Below are 23,226 nucleotides of genomic sequence, written 5' to 3' on the forward strand. Positions count from 1 at the left end.
ATGCTAGTATCTTATAATGCAGATAATAATACAATTAATAAGGAAAAAAAGCATCCTATGATATACTCCCCCACCAAACCTCTGTAACAATGCTGAATCCATGAGCATGGCAGAATTGGAAAAGGAGTTTAAGTGGGTAACTTAGGTGATCTTGCTTTAGTAAATCTTCAAAACCAACTACAATTTTTAATAATAGGGATAAACAACTTTGAAGCCAAGTAACAACTGAGAATTTAGGAGGAAGTGTTCTTTCTGGAGGTTAGTTTGAAAAAAAAGAACAACTGAAAGCTTTCTCACATTTCCTCTTAAGTATCTCAATCGTTCTCCACTGGAACTGAGAAGCCCAGCAGATCCAACAAACCTACAGAAACAACTTCATTACCAGTTACGAATCCCACTCTGGGATAAGATGCATTTGCATCTTAATTAGGTCTGAGCAGCAGGGATTTTCTACATAAAAAAATCTCTACATTATACTCTCCAAGAATACAGTTGATAATTTCCAACACCTCTTTGGGAGGTGAGCCTCTACAGTACAACTGCTGTTGACTTAGAGACTAAAACTTCCAAATCTTTCCACAAGCAGCCTATCTTGGAAGTTCTGAAGCCTCTTCAGCTTCAGATTTTCCTTCTCTACAGTTAAGTCCACAGCCTAGACACAGTATCGCTCTGGATTAACTTACCTTGAAAGTGCATAAGACACTAAACAGAATAAGGACAGAAAGGTATCTGCTTCAATCTGTACCTTTCACTGCATTCATACAACTTTTGGTGAAAAGGAACGTTTTTAGAGGCAAACAGGGAAAGGAAGATGGAAAAGAGGAACGATGACCTGAAAACAAGACAAAGAAAACAATGTGGTCTAAGGGATTTTTCCTGAGGTTTCCTGTATTCCACCAGGGCATGCTTCACACATTGCCTCTCCCTCTCCGTTTTGCTATCTTACAGATGGATCATTTGGAGATCGAAGTAAATATAAATGATCTGTAAAGGAACCACTCAAACATCCATTCACATACATTAAAGTAGTACATCAGATTCACGGAAATCCTCCTGCACCTCCCAAACACCTAAACGTGATTCTACCTTTGAGTATCTTTTGTTCCTGTGACTTTACCAAATGTCCCTGAGGGGAAAAAAGTGAAGTTCTAAGTATTTATGGTTTTAAACCAATGTTTTTAGGCTTAGAAGGCATACCTTTATAAAGCAGTCTGCCCTCTTTTTCCTGGTTCTCTTTTTATACTGGTATTTTCCATTCCTATTGCTTTCCTGGCTGCCAGAGAGAGCTCATTAACAGTCAGTAGCTTTGCCCATAGAATTCAGTGCAGACCAGTACATGACTCCTTAATGGCTGTTTCCAGAAAAAAAAAAGGAAAAAAAAAAGACAAACCAAAAAAACACCACCAACAAAAACTGTCTGCTGACAAAATGATATTCTAATACCCACTGATACTGCAACAGTAAGTAGAAAGGGTTTTCATGAAATTCAACAGAATTTAAACTTAATTGAGACCTATTTCTCAAAACAGTCAAAATTTTCTTGCTCTCACTTCCCTGAAACTCATTACAAGTGCCCGAAAGGGCTTATAGCCACCTTTCTTTTGTTGAAGTAACATTTCCAAAAATCACTGGTAAACGGATAGCATCTAGTGAACCTAAAAATCTGGTCAGCTTTTTCTGCTTTGCCTGTGTGTGCGTCTGCGTGTGCATGTCCCACTTTTCTTAACATCACAAGTACTTCCTCACATGAACACGTCAATTCTGTTACTTCCTCTCCTCCTCCACATGTCACCAACTCTCCCATTATATATCTAACGTGGGAAAAGAGCAGATTTAGCAAAAGAGGTGCTGTGCAAAAAGCATCCATTAACACACAGAGAAAGGAAGAATAAAAAGCTGCTTCCCTTCCCTGAAATGCAAACGCTCTTGTTTGAGACCTAATAATTGTGTCCATATCAGATGAAAGACAACTTACAACAAGAACATGCATTTATTCAAGTGGAGGATACTCAACTTGAAACCCACAGACAAAAGCAAAACTTCCCAAATCCTGAGATGCAGGATCTTCCATTTCCAGTTTTGCAAAATCCGAGATGAAAAATAATGCAATGCATTTTCCTCAGAGGTTTTGAGAATACTAGGAATCAATATTTGTATAATGGTTTAAAGAGGTCTGTAATATTTCTAATGCATTTCAAGAAGTAATTTTGCTATTTTTCTTGGAAAAAAGACAACACAATTATCCGTAATACCGTAAGGCTGATGTTTTACAGTAAATAGTTGTATACAACCTGATTTTCAATAACATTATAAACATTAAAAGTTAGTAAAATACTGACTAGTGAGAAAAAGTCGTATCATTAATTCAAAACAGTATTCACGGTAGCGAAACAGCACATAAACAACAGATACATCTCTTACAACATTGCATTCATTACAGACTTGCAGAGAGCACACAGATGCTTCACATGTGTGAACTCTTAAGTCTTTTTAACAGCAACAGCTGTTCGAGCTCTGCATATGCTGCACAAATCCTCATAATCCTGTACTGCATAAAAGGAAGAATGACTCCAGCTCCACCCAATTCCCCTCAGGTCTGAAAGCCTGTGTTAGCAGAAAGTTCCAAAACAGGTTTGGGAGGTGGGTGGTAGGATTCCTAAAGATGATAAACATCCACAAGGATCAGTGTCACTGTCAGCATGTTCTTTTTCAAGACTTCATAGAATACAGTCTGGGAAACTGCAGTCTCTTCAGGATTGTGGAAATAAGAAATCACAGCTGCACTAGTGCATTACCCCTTGAAATATCATTCTACAACACACTATCACATCTAGCAGGCAAAATATTCTAGATACATGACTGGACTACTTGTACATTTGGGATACTGGAATAACTTTACATGGACAGATGATATTGTTTGGGTTCTGGTAAGATGAGCTTTGACTGCCAATAAGTTACATCACATAACAAGAGACTTATTTAAATTAGTTACTGTTATGAAAGTAACTATGCTCCTCACTGGCCAAATATAATTAAAACCTCTGCTTTTCTCAAGCTACCAACTCCTTGTCCTCCGTGTAGGGTACACCATAAAGTGAGAAGTACACGAGAATGGGGCCAGATGACAGCTCGATGGTCCTTTTTATTGAAACAGCTTTCATGACTGCAGGAGTGTATCAGGCTCTTAAAAATCACCAATAATTCTGGACAGAAGACTGAAAATTACTATATAAACTATACGGCTGAACTTGCGACATCCAGACTCTGAACTGCAACAATGTACAGTCACAAGGGAGATGCCTGTTCCTAATCCTATGCCATGTCTCAGCTGCTCAAGAGCATGATTAGGTAAACTAAGTGTATGACAAGTCCTTCTGCTTGAGCTGTCAGTATCAAAGCAAAACTAAGTCAAGGACTAGTTTCGTCTTGCAGTTCCACTGATTATAACGTTCTTTGAATTCCACTAGTGAGTCTATTGAAGATAAATGGCATCCACCAAATAACCCAGCCAATGTCTGCTTTTCAAAAGAAACTGTAAACATGGCATTCCACTTGGAAAGGAACAGATCTATTATCAGAATAATCTTCTAACAGAGCACCGGGGAACTGTCAGGCTGCAGCAATCCTGTCAATGCTGCAATACCAGAGGAGAGTACAGACTTACCCTGATAACCTTCCAGAGTAGTACAATGATTATGTTCCTAACTATAGGAGCTTCCCAATCTGACTAACAGAAATACATAACTACAAGAAGACAGAAAGACTAATGAAGTGAGCAATGCTCTAGCTGGGTTTGGTACCACTGCCTTTAGTCACAAGTCTCAAACCTGTTCTGATGTAAGCTATTGCTGTCATAGAACATTTCCTAGTTCCTGTGAACTACTAATGATAATAGATCAAAAATCCATATTTTGTAGTTACCTCAAGGCCCAGATGGACACAGAAAAACCAGGGGAAACATTTCAGAACTTGCTAATAAAATCTATTCCTGATCATTTTATGTGTGTCAGACTGAAAAAGTCAGTACCATAAATAAGCAGTGCTCCGATCCTTCTTGGATTATTATTTCCCATGAACCTGGGCAGCTGACAAGATGGAAATAATTAATTACTCAGACATAAAAATTAAAGTCTTGAACCAAACCTAAACCTGAAATAATGAGCATAAAGCTTTACTATCCTGAACATTCAGTGTATGCAATTGTTCAGTCTCTGCTCTTTCAGACAGGACTAAGACACCATTTCTTTTTTTTTGTGGTAAAGATCTCTAGCCCTGTATTCCTTAGAACCTCTTTTATTGCCTCTCAGACCAAGCAGTAACGGCACTTCGTGCAACAGTCTTTCACAAGAAGGGTTCCAGTGAAGAGCTGGCACAAAGATGGACAAAACAAGATTTAAATGAAAATAACCTTAGAGACAACATCCACGCAGCAATATAACCTGCTCAATCCATAATCTCAGCATAGTCCTCTAGCATCTTTTTATAAGAGTTGCATAGGACAGGGCAGAGAATGACAACTCATTCTGAGAAAATGCCGCATCTGCCGCAAGAAGCTGACAATGAAATTATGACAAATGGATGCTTCTTTCTACTGGTGGGTCTAGTAGTGACACCATTTCCAGTGATCTTCGACTACATGCATATAAATGTATATTTAAAAAAATCTCAAGGTAACCCTTCAATTCTCAAGGAAACACACCACCTCACAGGACCCGACATATAAAGTTACAACGGCTAAGATTTTTTCATAACTTAATTTCATCACTGCATTTGAACATTAGAGGCTTTACTTATAAATCTGAATTCTGGCTCCTCTCTTCCTCTCTCTTTACAGGCAACACAGCTGATAAAATTCTCATGTGGCACTAGCTGATGTGCTCACAAGCTGAAGAGCAGAAGCAGCTCAAAGTAACACATCTCAACTTGAATCATTCCGCAAGTATTTGCAGAATCACACAAAACCTTGAGTGTAAACTCTATCTTCTCACATTCACTATTTAGTATGCACGAAGGTATTATATCATTCTTAACTGAACAAGTGAGATTACGCTAATAAAACCCTAATGATCACAGAGCTCATTTTACTGGGGATTATGCTGAACAAAAATAAGAGCTAGTATTTAAGAAATGCGAGGCATATGCGTGTGTGAGAAGGGACACATTGGTTTCTCTATGGGAAATGAATCATCTATTTATACAAGCTTCATCATACTCAGGCAGTTCAAATATTTATCCACTAAACTGGTAGCACACTGGTGTAACAAGTCAGGCAACTATTTGTAGATAGTTCCTATATATAAAAATCTATCATTAAGTTATATTGCCAAAGAACATATTTAGAATTCTATTTCTAAAAAATCCCGCTGCACAGACCAGAAACTACTAATTTGACTTCTAGGACACCTGTTCACAAGATGACTTAGAACAGCCATTTCTAAATATCCTTTTGTTGACTTTTTTATTCCTGAATATTTGTGTTTACTATTTAGGCATATCTTTAATGCTTTCCAAAATCCTCCTCACACAAAAGTATTTTAAGAATTTTGGATGATGTTTTGATTCAAGTGAGCTAAACTATAAAGTGCAGTATTGTGCCCTGAACAAGAAAATTAAGCAGCACAGATCTCCTGACTTCAAAGTTTAGTTGTTTTAAGAAGACAGCATTTAATCAAGGAAAAACGTGTTTCCTGCATATATATCACAATATTTTTATGTCAATTACTTTATGGGAAACAATCTATCAACTACACAATTTGAATAGTATCTTAAACTGCATATTCTTCATTGCAATTTCTCTGTGTAAAGCCATTGACTGGATTTATGTAATTAACATTATCTACAAGAAACAAAAACTTGTATCTTACTAAAAGTTGCTGTGTTTTATTGCAGAAACAAGACGCAAGAGATCACGTTTTAGACTTAGCCTTCTTAACAGTCCATTTCAAGTCTGTCAAGTTGTGACAGTTCACTGTTACAAATACAAGTTCTTAAAAATGAATTTATGGTAACTTACCTCAGAGGTCTGCCTCTGGGCTTCTCAGCAGAAGGCATATGCTTCAATAGTAGCATTAAAATGTGAAATGAAAGGAAATTAAACCCAAGAACTGTTATTCCCACATATCAATCAAAGTAACAAGTTAGAATGCATATACTTTGAGGAACTAAGGCTCGTCTTAAAATAAATAACCTGTCCAACAGCTTTATGTGTGCATGACAGCAGCACTGTAAAGATTATTCATGGGAAACTCAGAGCCTTTGTTAGACAACAAAGTACAATATAAATTAGATATTTAAATAGTCCAGTCAGAAAAGTCTCTTAAGATTTTAAGAACAAAGATCAGATTACCTCTTTTGTTCTATTCATTTAATGCTATTTTTCCAATAGGATGATAGCGTTTTAAATTAAATAGACCAAAATCAGTGGCTTGCAAGCTCCCAATATGGCTTATGCTCCAATAAACCTGTACTTTCCTACACTGCTAAAGGTTGTCCAAGAAAAATCCATAAAAACACTATCTCACAATGGTCCAGTATATCATTTTATATCTCAGTGTGAACAATAACACTAATTTCAAACTGACAATCACAACATTACATCTGGGCTACGGTAAACTGTATTTCAAACCTTCCCATAGGCAAACCAAGAGCTCTCCAGTCAGCTGTCCCTCAGTTCTGTATCACAGCAGCTACTTGCTCTCTGCATTCACTGTGCCTGGGAGGCATCCTACATGCTCTGCATACACATAGGCAGCGGCTCTGAACACAGGCACATAGCAATGACCCTACTTCCTGGAACCATCAGGTTATTGCACATATGCTAATCACCTACCTGGAGGACTTGTTAATAACCCTCCTGGGTGTGAGAAGCACCAGAAGCAAGTTGCTACCACTAGAACTAATTCAGCTGACTCCTAACTGCACCTTGAATAAAGCACTGGGTGAACATGTCTGCTCGATCCAGCTGCAGGATAGGAAGGACCTACAAGATATGGTCTTCTCTCAACCATAGAAGAAAGTACAAAGCAAGTGATTCAAATTATTAAGGCCATTACTTAAACAGAAGCTTGGACCCAGCCCCAAAACTCCTACATTCAGAAATCCTTCAAATGCTTAATAATGTCATTTTTAAATCCCTGAACAACAGCATCTCATCTAAAGCAGTATTAAAGACAAACCAAAGAAATTAAACATAAAACAGTAAAGAGCACCATAATTCTACTTCTTGTCTATTGGTTTCCACAAGACGCACCACAACTTAAAATGTGATGCTAGAAGGGGCCATTATTAATCTTAGCCTAATTGGTCCAAGAACAGAAGTAACTTTGTTGGGTTTAACAGGAACTAATACCTATACATACTAACTCAATCATTTATTATTTATTTTGGAAGAGCACACTGACTTTCACAGAAAAATAATTCATAAGGAAGGAGAAAAAAAACCCAACTTACTACTTAACTTTGTCCCTAAAGGTATTTTTTAAAGGAAAGCATTGTAATAGCAGCATCTGATTCTAAATCAGAATAAGGAAAACAAAAAATTAAACTCCACACAGGTAGTAACATTAACCTAGCTGTGGAGTTGAGATTTTATTTTTATCACTCCTAAAGAAGGATATTTGGTGGTGTTTGTACAAAACAGCTACCATGGCTTCAATCTAAATTCTGGAGAAACATTAACATCTTGGGTGGAACACAAGGCTGTAAAAACACTATGGTATAGCACTACTACCTTGGAATTCTGTCAGGTGACATTTAATAATGGCTTAGTTATTCAATCTACCAGAAATGGACTTTTGCTTTCAACAGCTGAACTAAAAATCAGTCTTAACAGTCACATATAATGGATTTGCATGGATTAACTCTGACATATTTAACACAAACATACTTGTTGGAAAGACAGTGCCTTCTCCCTAACACCACAACAGAAAAACAAGACCACCTCTGTCTGGTTCTCCTTGCTCCTCTACACATCTTTCTTTCTTACTTTTTTTCTTCTAATGCTTGTCGATGTTCTACATGCCCTTTGAATCATCTCACCTCTGTGGTTATACATATATAAAGTTAAAATTTAAAACGTCAATTGAAAAAGGTAATTCTGGGATTAAGTTTGACTCTACTTTTACTAAGTAAACTGTTTTATACTACCACAGGAATAACTTGAACTTTCAGGAACATAAAACTCCGAAGAAAACAAACATAAGTTTTGGAGGTGGGGTGATGCATATTACCTTGAGGATACTTAATGCACTTTGATGATGAGAATATGGAAGCAAACGTGAACAGCTTTCATATTTTAACTTTTTCCTAGTAGAAGAGTAAATTATGACAACATGCATGCCAGCTAAGGTTTGTCTTACACGTATAAAACTGCAACGAAGAAAGAAAAAACGACAACCCACTCTAACAGCAGCTCAGGAAGAAGAGTGTACGTTTTCTTAGGAAAAGTGATGACTTGCGACAGTCTCCCTCCTAAAGGGTGAGGGTGCTTTTCAGAGCAGGGTTACACCGCCACAGAGACCGGCATCCAGGACTGAAATGTTCTAGCATACAGCTTTAATTTCACCGAGTTTCGCTACCTGAGGGACGGCGAATCAGACGGCTGATTCCTCGAGCTCCGCAGAAGTTTCTGCCCCACTCCTCGCAGAGAGCTGCCCGTCCCTGGGAGCAGGAAGCGGGCCAGCCACCTGAGGGTGTTTCACAAGAGGAGACGGTTAGGACAGCCGCCGCCCGCGGCGCCAACCGCCGCCTGCAGCAGGGGAGGGGCGGCCGCCCCAGACCTGCCCTGTCCGTCAGCCCCCGCCCCACACGTCTCTCCGCTGGGGAGAAGCGCCTCAGGAAGGTGGCAGCTCGAAGGAACGATGCGCGGGAAGACATCGACTCCCTCTCCCCGGGCCGGAGGGGGAGCAAACACCGCGGCAAACGGGCTGACACACGCCCTGTGCGGGCGGACGAGCAGAGGACTCACCCCTGAGGCATAGGAAGGCGACAAGGCCCCACCAGGCAACGAGCCGCTGTCCCCGGGCCCCCGAGCGCTCTGCCTCGCCCGCGGACAACGCCCAGTCCCGCCCCGAACAACGGCACGGCACATAACGCCGTTCCCCGACAGAGCGGCCAGACCGGCCGCAGCCCCCTCAAACCCCTCTCACCTGCGGGGTCAGCGATGACAGCGCGGAGGCTGCGGACCCCAGGCGCCCGCGGCGGCCACGCCCACGCCAACCGGGCGCGCGGGGCGCGCCCGGTTGGCGTGGGCGTGGCCGCCGCGGGCGAAGGGCGCATGCTCAAACTCACACCCACGCCCCCGTCCTAGGCCGGTGACCTGTTTGGGGCGGGGGCGTGGCTCGGGTCGCGGAGTGGCTGGCGCTCGGAGCGGCGGAACGGGTGGCCGTTGCCCTCGTTTCTCTCCTCACCCGGTCAGGGCTGGGGGATGGACCGGTTCCTCCGCCGGCGGAGGGCGGTGCTGGAGGCGGCGGTCGGTGGCCACAGCTGGTGTCATGGCGGCGCTGGTGCTGGCGCGGCCCTTCCGCAGCGGCCCCGCCTGCTTAGGGAGGCTGCTCCGGCGGGAGGCGGGAGGCGCGACGTGCGGCCCACGGGGACGGGGGCGGCCGGGGGCTCGCCGCGGGGCCGGCGGGAGCGAGGTAGCCGGGTTGCCGCTCGGGGGGGGGGGGGGCGGCGGGCGCGGCCGCTTGCAGGGTGTTGTCGCGGGCATGTGCCCGCCGGTCGCCACCCCCGAGGCCGCTCCGCCGGCGGGAGGGAGGGAGCAGCTGTGGAGGCTCCGGCTTGGCGGGACGTAGCGAAGGGGGCTGGTTTAGTTTTGTAACAACCGGGATCCCCGTGCTCGTTTGCTTGTTTTGCTTCTTACCATGTGCTTGCTCCGTATTTATGGTTTATTTTCAGTCTAGTGGTCTGTTCATATTTTAAAGCGTAATTATGAGCCTCTGTTGAAAAAACTTAAATACCCTCTTGATGATGTGGTGTTGGTTACTTGTGAAGGTTTTTTTTTTAGCTTTTAAAAGTCTCTTCTCTGTTCAAAATCTGAACTATAACTGGTGCTAGAGATGAAAAGAACTTTTTTTAACTCAGAATGGCAATGTTTATTAATATATATGATCCCATGCAGGTGCTTATAAAAAGCCTTCAAAGGGGGCTTGTGCTCTCTACAGGGTCCTTTTTGGTTTATGAAGCTCACAAGCTGCTCCCTGGCTTTGCTGAGGTTCATGCAAGCTTCAAAGGTAATACTTTAAAGTTTTGAACTATGTAGGTTATTTTAATGCAAAACTTAAAAATTTTAGTGCCAGAATTATATAGGAAAATAGCGTAATACTTTTTATTTTCTCCGTTAAAGCTGCATGCAGTGTGTTTCTGTGATAGGATGCTTTTGAATTGGGTCAGGGTAGCCTTGTAGCAGTTTAACAAGAGGTTCTTTCAAGCGTCACTGAAAGCAGATCTAGTAGCTCCTCCTGTCCAAGGTATAATACACACACAAGGTGTATGATACCTAACTTGTTGCCCAATTTTGAAATAACTCTTATTGAGAAAGATACAGTTCAGTTAGGAATGCAGACCCCATCTTAATCAATTTCTGGAAATCTTAGTTCAGATTTTCACTATGAACACAGCGCAATTCCATTTAATCTGGTCGAGGAGCACTGAGATGTCTCAATTTTGTTTGAAATGCAATGTCTTGGAGTTTTGTCACACTGAAAAAGGTGTAGAAAAGCCTTGCTTTACCTACCAGAAAAGAATAGAACAAATGATAAAACGTCCTTTTCAAGATCTGAATAAAGACAGTCTCACTACTGGAAGAAAAGTAACATCTTAAAAGGGGATATTGTTGCAGCTTTAGAATTTGTCTAGCATGTGGTAAATTAAGGGGGTTTGAGAGTAGGCCTAACTGAACAGAGAATGAGCCCAACTGAAATGTATGCTTACTGTGTAGATTAGATAGTAGTCAGTTCAGAAAACCTGTTTCGCTGTGTCTCAAAGAGAGGAACATCTTACATGATTATGCTTATGGAAAGAAAAATTCAGACAATGGACTTTTGAAGGGATAAGCAACTGTTTAATTTGGTGTAATAGAAGGAGCTTCAGTGAATAGCTACTCAGTACACAAATAAGAAAATTTCCCGTGAGGAACATAAATAACACTACTTAGTTGCCTCTGGACTTTTTTAGTGCTCTCGTTTGAATCTGGCATTTACATTGCCAAGAAAAGCAATGTTAGTGTACTTTCTGTGCAAGACTAGTAGTAGATGTGGTGAAAATAAGAGTGAAAAAGAAATACCTGAAAAATAGTCTTAAAGAAATAGAAGTCTAATAATTTACATAAAACACCTGGTGGGAAATGTGTTCAGAAGTTTGAGTTCTGAGCATTTAGTCATTAGATCTGTTAGCAGTGTTCAGGGATTCTCAGGAAGCAAACATAACGGTTCACTGAAGATAAGACTGAAGATGTACTATGAAGCAAATATTAGACACTGAAATCCAAAGTCCACGTAGACCGTTCCCTTATCTTATCTTTGAAATGGTTGATGGAAAGCATTTAGAGATAGCAGGGTTAAAAATTACCTAGAATGCTTTCCTAATCTTCAGTGTTTTATATCCTAGGATCTTTTTAAGCTGAAGAGGAGGCTTTTGTGTTTAGTAGCCTGCAGTGTTGGTGGTTTTTTTTTTCTTCTGTATGTAAAACTCTGCTGCTGTGAAACATGACTACCATTTTCAGTAGATAAGCTTTCTTTTTTCAAGTTATAAACATGATTAATTTTTATGAAGTGAGGGGTGGGGAAAGCTTATGTTTTGACTTAGAAGTTTGATCACGGACCCACGAGTAATACCAAAGAGACAATAAACATAGCTGAAAGTTCTGTAAGAAATTAGACAAGACTTTTGACTTAAAAGATATCTTTTCATGTTTTAATGTTGGCAGAAGAGTGAACTCAGAGTTTGTTCTTCTCCTGTACAATTATAAACTTCAATAGAATTATCTACCTGGTTCCCTTTGGGTATTTTTCCTCCTGACTCCATCTGTTCTCATGCTAGAATCCTGTATTCTGTGGTTTCTGTTTCTGGAATGCTGTTTTATGTACTATATACATATTTTATATATATTATTATTATATTCAGCCAGGTGTGGAAATGGTACTCTCCCATTTCCGTTGGGAGAGTAGTTGGGTTTCAGTAGATGAACGGAACTTTTTTGGAGTTGTGTTTGTGAAAATCTTAAGGACTTCAGTCAGAAAACCTTCAAGCAATGTTTCATTTTGGTTTGTTGAGTAAGATAATGGGACCAATTCAGTCTGCAGTCATATTCCGGTAAAACTATGGAACCATATTGAGAATGAAGAATATTTAATATTTTTTTTTTTTTTATTTCTATTATTAGATTTAAATTCTGTACCTATACTAATGAAGGGGATTTGTTACTCTCAGATCTCTACTGCTCTTGTCTTCCTGGTCATATTTTTCATACTTTTTTTTTCCCTGCCATTTTCACAAAGAAGAAAGCAAATTGCTTTTGGTAGTCTGATGCATTGAGAAAGACACTTTTGAATGTTAAATCCATTAAGCATCCAAAGCTTTGTTTCTGAAAGCTGTTTTGTAGTTCCAGGAGAACAGCATGTATTCAGCACTGTTTCTGTTCCTAATTGTTCACTGTAAATGTAACTTACCCAGTCCTGCTGCGCACATAAGTTGTTTGGAATGATGGCCTAAAAAGGAACTAAATCGTTTGTTCATGTTTCAGCTAGGTTGTCTTGCTCTAAAATGTTTTATGCTACAATGTCTTAACTATGTGTAATTTGTTCTTCTGTTTCTGCAATTTTAATTCCTTCTTAAGTGGAAGAAGTTATAGAGCAAGCAGACTACCTGTATGGGAGTGGAGAAACTGAAAAGCTGTATCGGTTGCTGGTTCAGCATAAAAATAGGTACTTGATTGCATTGAGACATTACTGTGACTTCTTTTCTATGCTGTTCTGTATCAGTTTTTCAACTAATGTTCTCATGGTGGTGGAGAACCTTGCTTTCATCCTTATGTAAGTAGGAAAGAAGGACTCTTGATCTTTTTCCTCCTGATGGTAAAATGAATGAAGAAAGGAGTGGTAGCTGTAGAAGGTGAGGGTTAACACTCGAGTGTTTCAGTTGTGCAAAGGAAGGGTTTTTGCTTGTTTTGTTGCTCTAAGAATCCCTTTAAAATATAATGCAAAAACTCATAATGTGTCTACACACTACTAAATGATCAAAGTACCTAGAATTCTGGTATTGAAATTTTTTGAGAGTCACTGTTTTATTTCTTTTTCATTGCTGACCAGCCTTTTTTTCTGTTTCCATTTGTTTCATGTTAGGATTTGAGTCTGAACAAAAAAAAGCTCCTTATATAGTTATGTCTTAACTGTACAAAACATTATTGATAAGTGAAGTCGGGCAAGCTGTTTAAGGAAAAAGCAGAAAATGCATTGCAAATGGAAGAATCCATCCCTTTGGAAGGGACATGGCATCTCACTCCTAGAACACTTCTGGAGGAAATCAACTGTTCAATTGTTTTCTTCTTCCCCCCCCCCCCCCTCATTCTTGCCAGGGGCACAAGTATAAAGCCTGGGAAGTTAAATGAAGGTCCTAGCCTGTAAGGGACACCATGTCATTAGCAAGGTGTAAGCTTGCTACTAGGTGTATAAAAATACTAATTATTCTGAGATGAGTAATGATTCCAGTAGCAGTACTTCACATTTTTGTGACTTAGCTGAAAAATGAGTTTGCTAGTTCTGTATTAATGTGTTAATTAGAGGAGGACTGCGGCGCTGTAAGCCAGATAAGAAAATTGGCTTTTATTGATATTCTAAGTTTAGCAATAACTTGTGTATGCTTTTTAATATTTTTAGTTTCTGGTAGTTTTGACTTCAGTATTCCTGTTGGGGGAAGAACAGGAGTTTTATAGCCAGACAGCCAGAATCTCTGAAAGACTTTCCACATTTAAATGTACTGTTGAAGTCTCTATTAAAATAGTAAGCCAAAATTAAAATTATAGTTAGGTAAAAGTATAGTAAAGTGCAAGCAGTGTTTCAGACCAGTATGTTGTCATACATATATAAAATCCCTTATCTTTGGCTATAACATACCATACACCATTTGATATAGTTATATAAACGTACAGTGTTCTGTGGTGGTGGTGTGGCTAATCTATGTTTTTTCACTTTTTCTAGGAAAAAGTTCATTATTTAGGTACAATTATAGGGGAAAAAGATGCATAATAATGTAAACATTAATATAAAATCAGTGGATGCTGGAAAAAATACTGTCTAGCTAAACCCAAAGTAGTCCTTGTTTTCCTTCTGGTGTTTTGAGTGGTATTGTTGGGTTTCTTTAATCTGCATCTTTTTTGAGAAGACAAAGCCCTTTCCTACAGTTGTGTTGCTTCACAGACCAGAATGGCAGAACGAGGACTTTAATTTGTCATCTATTACCTTGGGGTTGTATACAGCATAGAATGACACAGGATGTGCTGTTGGCTTATCACCCACTTGAGATACATATTGAAAGACTAGTTTAAGACCTTTGCTTGCTTTGTTTCCAGTATTGCTTTAAAACGTTAGTGTTTGTGTTCATAACTAGTGATGATGCAGAGCTGTTATGGCGGCTGGCCCGAGCATCACGAGATCTTGCTCAGCTTAGTACTACTTCTGCAGAGAAGAAAAGACAACTGACTTATGAATCCCTTGAGTGTGCAAAAAAGGCACTTGAAAAAAATGAATCAAATTTTGCAGCACACAAGGTGAGCCAAGCAAAATACCTTAATTGAAATCTTGTTCTTTGATTTCTGCCAGTAGAAACTGGAACAAATGTCATTGTGCTGTTTCAGCAAACTTCAGCATAATTTAACCTTTCAGTTGAGAATGAGTGAGGTTTCTAATTCTCCCTAAGTTTTTTTGGAAGATCAGAGTTCAGACACTTGCAGCTACATTTCCTGTAGACAGAAAACAGGAACTAAACGTGTGGAGGACCATGGAAAGAGATGACTGCTCAGGTTGATTACAGCTGATGTAATCACCTCATCTTTCCCTGATGTAGCCTTAAAAACATTGTACACGCCCCACATTCAGCATGCTGTTTCTGTGCACAGTAGTAGCTCTATGGAATTTCATTGGAAATACTTCAGGCTCTGGCTTCGTTCTGCTCTTTTTCTTTTTTATACTGCTTCCCTCACAGGTAGAGAGGTAATAAAGTATAGTCAATTGTGTTGGCATCTCAGATAAGAGGAGGACATTGATTCCCTTATACATGCAGACCAGCAGGTTGCTCTGATGCTGCTTGAGCTGTTCATAACAAATACTTCTTGCTGCTTGTTGTTAGTGGTGGTGGCAGCAGCTGTTCCGTTTGGGTTTGTTTGGGGTTTTTTTTTTAATTTACTATTAAAAGCTATAGCGCTGTATATTATTTTTGTTCTTTGAATTACAGTGGTATGCAATTTGCCTCAGTGATGTTGGAGATTTTGAAGGAATCAAGACTAAAATTGGAAATGCCATTGTTATCAAAGAGCACTTCCAGGTAATGTAAACAGGTTTTTGCACATGACAGCATTAATGTGTCCAATATGTAGATTGTGTGACAGTTGTGGACTATTTTTTGGTGAAAATTTGCAAGTGTACTTCTTGCAAGTGGTGACACTTTGGGGTTTGGGTTATTCTTACAGTCCAGCACTGTCCCAGCAACAAGGAGTACAAATTACCTCCTGCAGTAAACTAAGTTCCTATAGAAGAGAGTCCTGAAATAGCTGAAGTGCTTTTGACACTTCTTAGCACTAGATAAAATGTAACTGTGCTATTGAGAAATGGATGTGTGGCTGTCCTTTTAACTGTGGAAGCAGTACAGTACAAATACTGGAGAAGACAAAGGACTAGTAATTTTATATCACCAGAAATTATATCAAAATCTGAACATGTCAAGTCTCATGTGAAACTCTTAATGACCTACTAAACGGAAGTACTTAGAAATCCATCAGTGTCTTCAGTTTTTTGGAGGCGAGCTGATGAGCTGATTTAGTTGTGCACTGAATAAATACCATATAGCCTTGAAATGCTACACCCTGTTAATTTGGTTTAATTAACAGCAGGATAACAAGTCTAATTTTTGTAATGTATTTTAATCCAAAGGTGGCAGAACAACTTTTTACATCTTGTTTTGTTCCCCCCCCCCCCCCCCCCCCCCCCCCCCCCACTAGAGAGCCATTGAGCTGAATCCGAAAGATGCTACAACAATTCATCTTATAGGCATTTGGTAAGGCGTATTTTCAAACAAAAGTTATCATGAGGCAAAGAAAACTGCCTGAATATAAAATGTCTTTTATGAATTGCAGAAATGCTTGGAATAATTGACTAGTTGATGCAAACATGAAAACTTACTGAATGAGTATAGGACATTATGCCTTGAAAAAGTCTGGCTCTTAATTCTTACGCAGTTCAAAAAGATGAAAAATAATTGTTTGTTCAATTTATTTGTTTTACTGTATGGAACTATTAAAAATACATCTTGCAGACATGTTTCCATAGCAGAGATTGTGAGCACTACTCATTTTGTTCTAATGGTGTTAATTTGCATTGAATTTCAGTGACAGCTGCAACTTAATACAATCCATGTATAGCGAAAAGCTATCAAAAGTGAGATGTGTTCCTAAAATACTTCCGTTATTATCTGTCATGATACTGTATTTTAAAAGTTACATTGAAGTGAGGGTAGCTTATAAATGCATATGCATTAACAAAAATCTCTGAAATTGAATTTACTGCTCAGTGAAATTGTTACTAAGAATTACTGTTAGACAGCAGGCAAAAGGGACTGGAAGTGCAACTTTCCATATGAACCAGGGCATTCTGAGGAAGCGGTCTGGTTGAAAGTGGTATCTTTCATGTGTTAGTGAGCGACTCCAGACACCATTTGTGGTTATTTGTCTGAAAGAGACCAAAGCTGCTACATTGTTTTACAGGAAATCTCTATTGTAAGATTGAGATATTGAAAATAAAGCCAATGTAGCTTAAAAAAAAAACAACTAAAAACCACAGTCACCTTCTCTGTATTTTTTCTGGACTCTTGAGTATCAGAGTAAACTACAATCTACTGCTCCAGAGGGTTTTTCTTATTAGTTTACAAACTTCAGTTTTTCAGCATCCACCACTCATTCCCACATGACCTAACTGTTCCAATAGTCCAAATTTTTGAATAGAAGTGTATGCTACCAACTAAATGAGCCTCAAGGTCAGTTTTCAGATGGGAAGCCTGCTCTGGAAAGTACTTAAGACATTGTTCCTAAGGCAAATTAGAAAAGGTGATCAGAAATGTGAGATTATTACTGCTTTTGGCACTAAAATATCCTCATATTGTATATTTAAATATACTCATTATTGAATCCCAGACCTTCTTCATCTGAAGCTGGGATTTGGTATCAGCCAATTCTTGAATATGTTTCTCTTTTTCTAGTCTTTCCTGGATTGAACCTCTTTTATTGGCATTTCTGATCAGGCACATCTGATGGCAGAATTTCAACTCAGACTGTGTATTCCATGCCTCCCCCCGCCCTCTGAACACTTCCCTATTTGCATTTATTAATTTTTCACTTCCTCTAGAGTGCTCTATTTTATACAGTGAAGAATATTTTTATACTCGTTGTGGGAGGGTAATAAAGTGAATAGCATTATTTAATGTTTACACCTGGAATGTTCTAAGTATTTGAGATATTAACAAATATTTAATCCTTTCAGCATCTTCAAGATGCATGATTACCTTTGTTACTCAGTAGACAGGAAAACAGCATAGAATGGCCTAGCCTAGAACACAGTAGTTTGATTCTTGGGTTTATTTTCATTCTTATAGATCAGAGTCTTTCAGGAATGCACTGCAGATCTGCTTTATATTAATAATTGAGAAAAACAAGGTAATGTTGAGGTAAGGCAATGACATTACACAGTTGTGCCCTGTTTTTGCAAATATATTAGAACAATATCAAAGACCCATAAATCATTAAAAACACGCAAGCTCAAAAGCTGTCTGCTGGTTAATAACTGTCTCCAGGTTTGTCTAATGTTAATAGCAGTTCCCAGTAAAAGACACACCAAAACTTCTTTAGCAGAGCTGCACGGCATCTTCCTATTTTGTTGTACAGTTGTAAGAGCTTGCTTATAGAACTTGCAGTGTCGCTGGAGTTGTTGTGACTCTTGGAAACAACAATTATGACGTCCCAAGATACGAGAGTGTTACTCGAAAACTAGAGAAAAATGTGAAGGGTATATACAAATGTTTCCTTTTGCTCCAGGTGTTACTCCTTTGCTGAAATGCCATGGTACCAAAGAAAAATAGCTGCAACGCTATTTGCCACCCCACCAACCTCCACATTTCAAGAGGTACAATATGAAAATGTTTCACAGATTATTACTCCCACACACACAGCTGCTGATAGCATTTTCCTAATTTTCCTGACAAAGTTGACCTCTGCTTATGGAATAACCATGGACTTGTGAGTTTACAACTGTCATTAATAAAATGAGAATATAACAGGAGAGTGAGGGATATCTAAAAACATAAAAAGTCTTTAATTTTTTCAGCTGTGGCTTGCACAGAATAGTGAAAATTATTTCATGTAGTTTGTGCAGCAGAAAATAAGCTATATGTAACCTAGTTTGTATTTACTATTATGATCTATTGCAGATAACAGCCTGTGCTAGTTCCAGTGCTGATTTATATGATGGTGTTACACCATGTACTTATTTAATAGGACTATTAGAATTTTCCCCTTTGTATTAAATGCAAAAAGTAACAGCTTGTTTTGTTACCTACCTCTAACAAATACCTTCTCATCCCCGGCTACATACGGTATGGGATTTTTTCAGTCAAAAGTACTTTTGTTCATCTTTACTTTGAAAATTCCTGCTGTCTTACAGCAGGATGTCTTCTGTGTATCTTCTAGGGCGTCTAACGCAGTATGCATCTTATTTAAACACTTGTACATATATAGAAAGTTGAAATTTAAATTGGTAATAGGAAAGTTTGCTGCAGCTGTTGTAATCTTTGCTTAGATCAGCTGGCCCACTGTCTTGTTCTTCTAAGGTGAGGGGGGGACAGGAGTCACTAGAAAGTAATTGTAGAAGGTCGCTTGCTGTTACACAGACAGCAATTTAAGCTCTGATTGAAAAAGGAAACTTTTTAATGGAATGTGAAGCTTGCAAGTTTTGCTGAAAATCACTCTCAGAAGAATACAAAGTGTCAGCCAGGATTTCGAATACTGCAGAATCGTGCCAGTCCCAGCAATGAGCTCTGTACCACTTAAAGTGGCTGAAGAAGCAAACTTGTCCCAGAACCTGTAGTTGAGCCATTCTGGAAAGACTCGCGCAGTTTCAGTACAAAATCTGTTTTGTAGATACAGCCACACTTTAAGTTCTCTGACAGTATTTTCCCTCCAGCTAGTAACATCAGGAAGAGGTAGGAACAGACTGAAGTTTCTGATGTGCAGGATGGGAAACTAGTTGAAAAATGTATGCGGATTTCATAAAAGTTTATTCTCACGTAAGAGGTACTAACTGGTGCTCTCCATTTTAAAGAAGACAACCTTATCTTTTGCAGGCTCTTCGTTACTTCCACATGGCAGAGGAAGGTAATACTTCTAGCTTTTTTGGACAGAATAGTATCTTTTATGAGTGATGACTTGCAATAAACTGGTAGTTTTCAGTATTATCTTAATAGTGTATGATCTGCTGATAAATGTATCAGCCTGTTGTGCTAGTCAATACGTTAGACTGGTACATGGGGATGTTTCATCAGAGATACTCGAAGTATGTTACACGCTTACTATCATCATTTAGTGTAACAAGAGGGTTTTTTTCAGAATAAGTATTAAAATGAAATTTGTGCTTTCATTAGTAACAAAGTACTCTTCCCCAAGGTGTTCAATTGGAATGCAGGGGGAAGAAGGAAGCCATAAATGTAATTTTATGTCAGTTTTTCTAAATTTTCTTAAAGTTCAAAAGCCCTTCAAAAGCATGCTTTTTTTTTATTTCAGAAGCTATTTGGATCGGAGTGCCGATCTAACTGGCAGTAAAACTGTCCGTATGTAAAAGAAAATATGGATGTATTATTTCTCCAAGAGTGACACTGTAAGCAAAACTGACTAGCTGAAAGATAAAGGAAGACAAGGGAAGACAATGTTCTATGAAAGATTTGTATATAGTTATATCAGTGAAGTTATATCATGGCTTTGCTAGTGTGCTGCTCAGTCTCCTTTAAAACTTTTCTCCTGTCTCTATACAGCTGACCCAAATTTCTACAGCAAAAATTTGCTCTTTTTGGGGAAGACATACTTGAAGTTAAACAATAAAAAGATGGCTCTTCTGTGGTTAAGCAAAGCGAAGGACTATCCTGCACATACCGAAGAGGACAAACAGGTAGGAAGTTAACTGTAATAGTACAATTATATGCTGTAACCAACATGTGTGACTTCATGGCAGTGGGATGTTTTATAAAGGTAACTCAGAGTAAATTGTAATTCAGCACCTATATTCCAGGATCACATCCACACACCAAAAAATTCTAGATGTTGGTAACTGCCTCTGAACACAATAGTTGTAAATAATCTGTTTATAATAAAGAACTGTTATTCTTTCTTCTTCATGATGTTTTTGTAGTGCTAACAACCACCCATCCTTAACCATGTTTTTGAAGTTAAGGCAGCACCTGAGCTAACCTGCGTCTATGTGAGCACAGAGTCGCTTTTCACGTGTCCAAAACTGGAAAGGTAGAAATCATATTTTGGAAGAGCTAAAAACCACATGAACAGGAGAAAGAAAAAAGCCTATGTGTATCAAAAATTTCCTAGATCCGTAAAACTTAACATTGCAGTCCTTACCAGGCCCCTAGCGAGAGATTCAGACTATCCGAATTGAGACAAATGGGTGTAACGTATCTTTGACAGCGAATCTGCAGTGCTAGGTGACGTGAGGCGCTTTACACTGTTGAACTGCTCAGAAGGATCCTGGTTGGTTTGGGTAGGCATTTGCTTCCTACCTAAACATATACAGAGTTACTTCCGGGACGGGTAATCCATTAAACTTGCTCAGACCAAATAATGCATTCAGTATAAAGCACGGCAGTTGCAGTTACCTTTCATAAACAATCCTATTAGCATCAGGACTAACAAAGCCTGACTTCCAATTGATTTTTCTGATGGTCGACTGACCTCCAATTCATTTAGCTTTAAGCTGCAGTGTGAGATGCTTTAACTGTAACCAAAGACATCCAAATATGTTGTGATATTCCGACTGTCCCAATTGTAAGAAATAATTTGGTAGAGTTTTGCAGTTCACATCTCAGAAAGATTTCCCTCTGTAGATTCTCTAGTAAGGTTTGAACTGTTTCTCCCAAAAGTGAGCTCCTTCAGTAACATCTTTCAGTAGAAATATGAGTAAGGGTCTCATTCTTCCACTGCTTTGCAAAATGTATAGGAATTTAATAGCCTAAAAGAGTAGTCATCTCATCAAGCGACAGGACAAGAGAAAATGGCCTCAAGATGTGTCAGGGGAGGTTTAGATTGGATATTTGTCCCGTCCCATTCAGAGGGTGAGGTTAACTTTTTAATTTTCTGCACGGTAATCAGGAGTAATGACAATTACTTTAGAGGTTCAAACCAATCATAAATTTACTTAAAACTCAGTGGAACTATAAAAGATAAGAGGCTTGGCAAAAGTCGTAACAATGCTCAAAACTTAGCAGAACTATGAAAGGTAAGGGTTTAGCAAAACTTGTGACAATATTACCCTAATGTGCTGAAAATTAAGTTAGAGAGGAAAAGAAAGAAAAGAGAGAGAGAGAAAAGATATCACCACCCTTGGATCCAGCGATGTTCTCTGCTCGTAGTTGTAGTCATCATCAGCCCATCCCTGTCCATGTCAAGACGGGTGTTTGCAACATTCAGTTGTTATGAGGGCCTTACAATATTAGGGAAAAAATTGTCACTGAAAGGGTTGTCAAGCACTGGAACAGGCAGCCCAGGGAAGTGGTGGAGTCACCATCCCTGGATGTATTTAAAACACACGTATATGTGGTGCTTAGGGACGTGGTTTAGCGGTGGACTTGGCAGTGCTAGGTTAATGGTTGAACTCGATCTTAAAGGTCCTTTCCAACCTAAATGATTCTACGATTCTATAAATAGGTCAGTTGTTCTGACAGTTACTAGTAGCTGGATGCACACATGAAACCAGTTATCACAAAAGCTTGCCTCTCTTTAGAAACCACACAAAAGGAGTCAGTAGTGATTTTTGTGCAGTAGCCAAGTTGTTAAACCGCTTATCTGCTGCAGCCTCCTGGTACAAACATGTTTCCTTCATCTCCTCGAAGGGTGCAGAGCTGCTGAACTGAGAGGTGCTGTTCTCTCCACTCTTAGGGTGAATGTGTAAAATTCATTGGGAACTAGACTTAGTAGTCCAGTAAGAAAGACACTAGCCTGTGCAAAGAAATTGAAATTCTTGTCTCTGCATTTGGCAGAGGTAAGTTTTCTGAACATTTTTTATCTCCTGAGTATCTGCAGTCTCTGGCTTACGTTGTCTCCACCACTTGCTCTGTCAGGACTGGAAGTTTGTTGGGGTTTTGTTTTTTAATAAAAGTGTTAGAGTTCATATTCAAATTGTATTAGATTTTCCCAAAATCCCTAGGCAAAAGGAGTCTCAGAAACAGTCTTCTCACGCTTCCTTAGCTACTGTCCAGAGTTTTGAAAACCCTGGGTTGGTTGGTTATTGTCAAGTACAGGACAACTTACTACGTGCTACTATTGGATTACAGCAAATCAGGAGCTAATCATCTGTATTCAACACAAATAAACTTACATGTAGTAAATGAAGGCACTGGCATAAGTGGTTTTATTCCCGCTCGTGTTGCAAGCGTTGAGCATCTTAACTACAGAAGAAAAATGACTGGTCTTGGGAGGGTTCTGAATTTACAGAACTGTGGTGGAACATTTCGACTGCTTGCAGGGTGAGTTCTGCTGGAAGAGCCTCGAACTACCCGCCACTGTTTTGTTACATTTATTTCTTTCAGGTACAGAAAGAAGCTTTGGAGTTACTTAATTCTATATAATAAGAAACAAGATAATGGGAATTCAGTGCCTCAGGTTTGAGCAGCATAGGAAGATGACCCCAAATACTGTGATTTATTGAAGCTGTTAATAAAAGTATAGCCTAAACCTGCTCTTGCCATCTCATTTCA

At 39.3% G+C, this 23,226-nt stretch overlaps 2 protein-coding genes across 6 annotated transcripts in view; one reads left to right on the forward strand and one right to left on the reverse strand.

The window, feature by feature from the left end:
• The window catches only part of CPNE3 (copine 3), a 33,195-nt gene extending 23,920 nt beyond the window's left edge, over positions 1–9,275 (reverse strand). The window contains exons 1-2 of one of the 4 annotated variants that reach the window (XM_075743768.1): positions 9,147–9,275; positions 8,400–8,684 (exon numbers count right to left, since the gene is read on the reverse strand). The gene's annotated coding sequence lies outside the window, so the exon portion shown is untranslated. Of the gene's footprint in view, positions 1–6,013; positions 6,050–8,399; positions 8,685–9,146 lie in introns of those variants that run through there. The other 3 variants (XM_075743769.1, XM_075743770.1, XM_075743771.1) reach the window with 3 other exon arrangements.
• A 101-nt stretch (positions 9,276–9,376) lies between these two features.
• Positions 9,377–23,207, forward strand: RMDN1 (regulator of microtubule dynamics 1). Of its 2 annotated transcripts, none has more exons than XM_075743781.1 (10): positions 9,377–9,635; positions 10,118–10,229; positions 12,833–12,920; positions 14,602–14,761; positions 15,445–15,534; positions 16,208–16,263; positions 18,293–18,380; positions 19,597–19,627; positions 20,281–20,414; positions 23,059–23,207. In XM_075743781.1, exons 1-10 carry the CDS (start codon positions 9,492–9,494, stop codon positions 23,095–23,097), a joined length of 942 nt encoding a protein of 313 aa, XP_075599896.1. In that variant the 5' UTR covers positions 9,377–9,491; the 3' UTR covers positions 23,098–23,207. The 2 variants fall into 2 exon arrangements, with proteins under 2 accessions (XP_075599896.1, XP_075599897.1); XM_075743782.1 differs by having other exon boundaries at positions 9,382–9,469.
• The last annotated feature ends 19 nt before the right edge of the window (positions 23,208–23,226 follow it).

This window comes from Balearica regulorum, chromosome 2 (assembly GCF_011004875.1).
Source record: "Balearica regulorum gibbericeps isolate bBalReg1 chromosome 2, bBalReg1.pri, whole genome shotgun sequence".
In the NCBI taxonomy this organism is placed as follows: Eukaryota; Metazoa; Chordata; class Aves; order Gruiformes; family Gruidae; genus Balearica; species Balearica regulorum.

Excerpts from the sequence above, each read along its gene's own strand:
- RMDN1 (XM_075743781.1), top strand. The coding sequence starts at position 9,492 with ATGGCGGCGCTGGTGCTGGCGCGGCCCTTCCGCAGCGGCCCCGCCTGC. Across the intron at positions 10,230-12,832 it reads GGTTCATGCAAGCTTCAAAG|TGGAAGAAGTTATAGAGCAA; the intron begins GTAATACTTTAA and ends TTCCTTCTTAAG. Across the intron at positions 14,762-15,444 it reads CAAATTTTGCAGCACACAAG|TGGTATGCAATTTGCCTCAG; the intron begins GTGAGCCAAGCA and ends TTTGAATTACAG.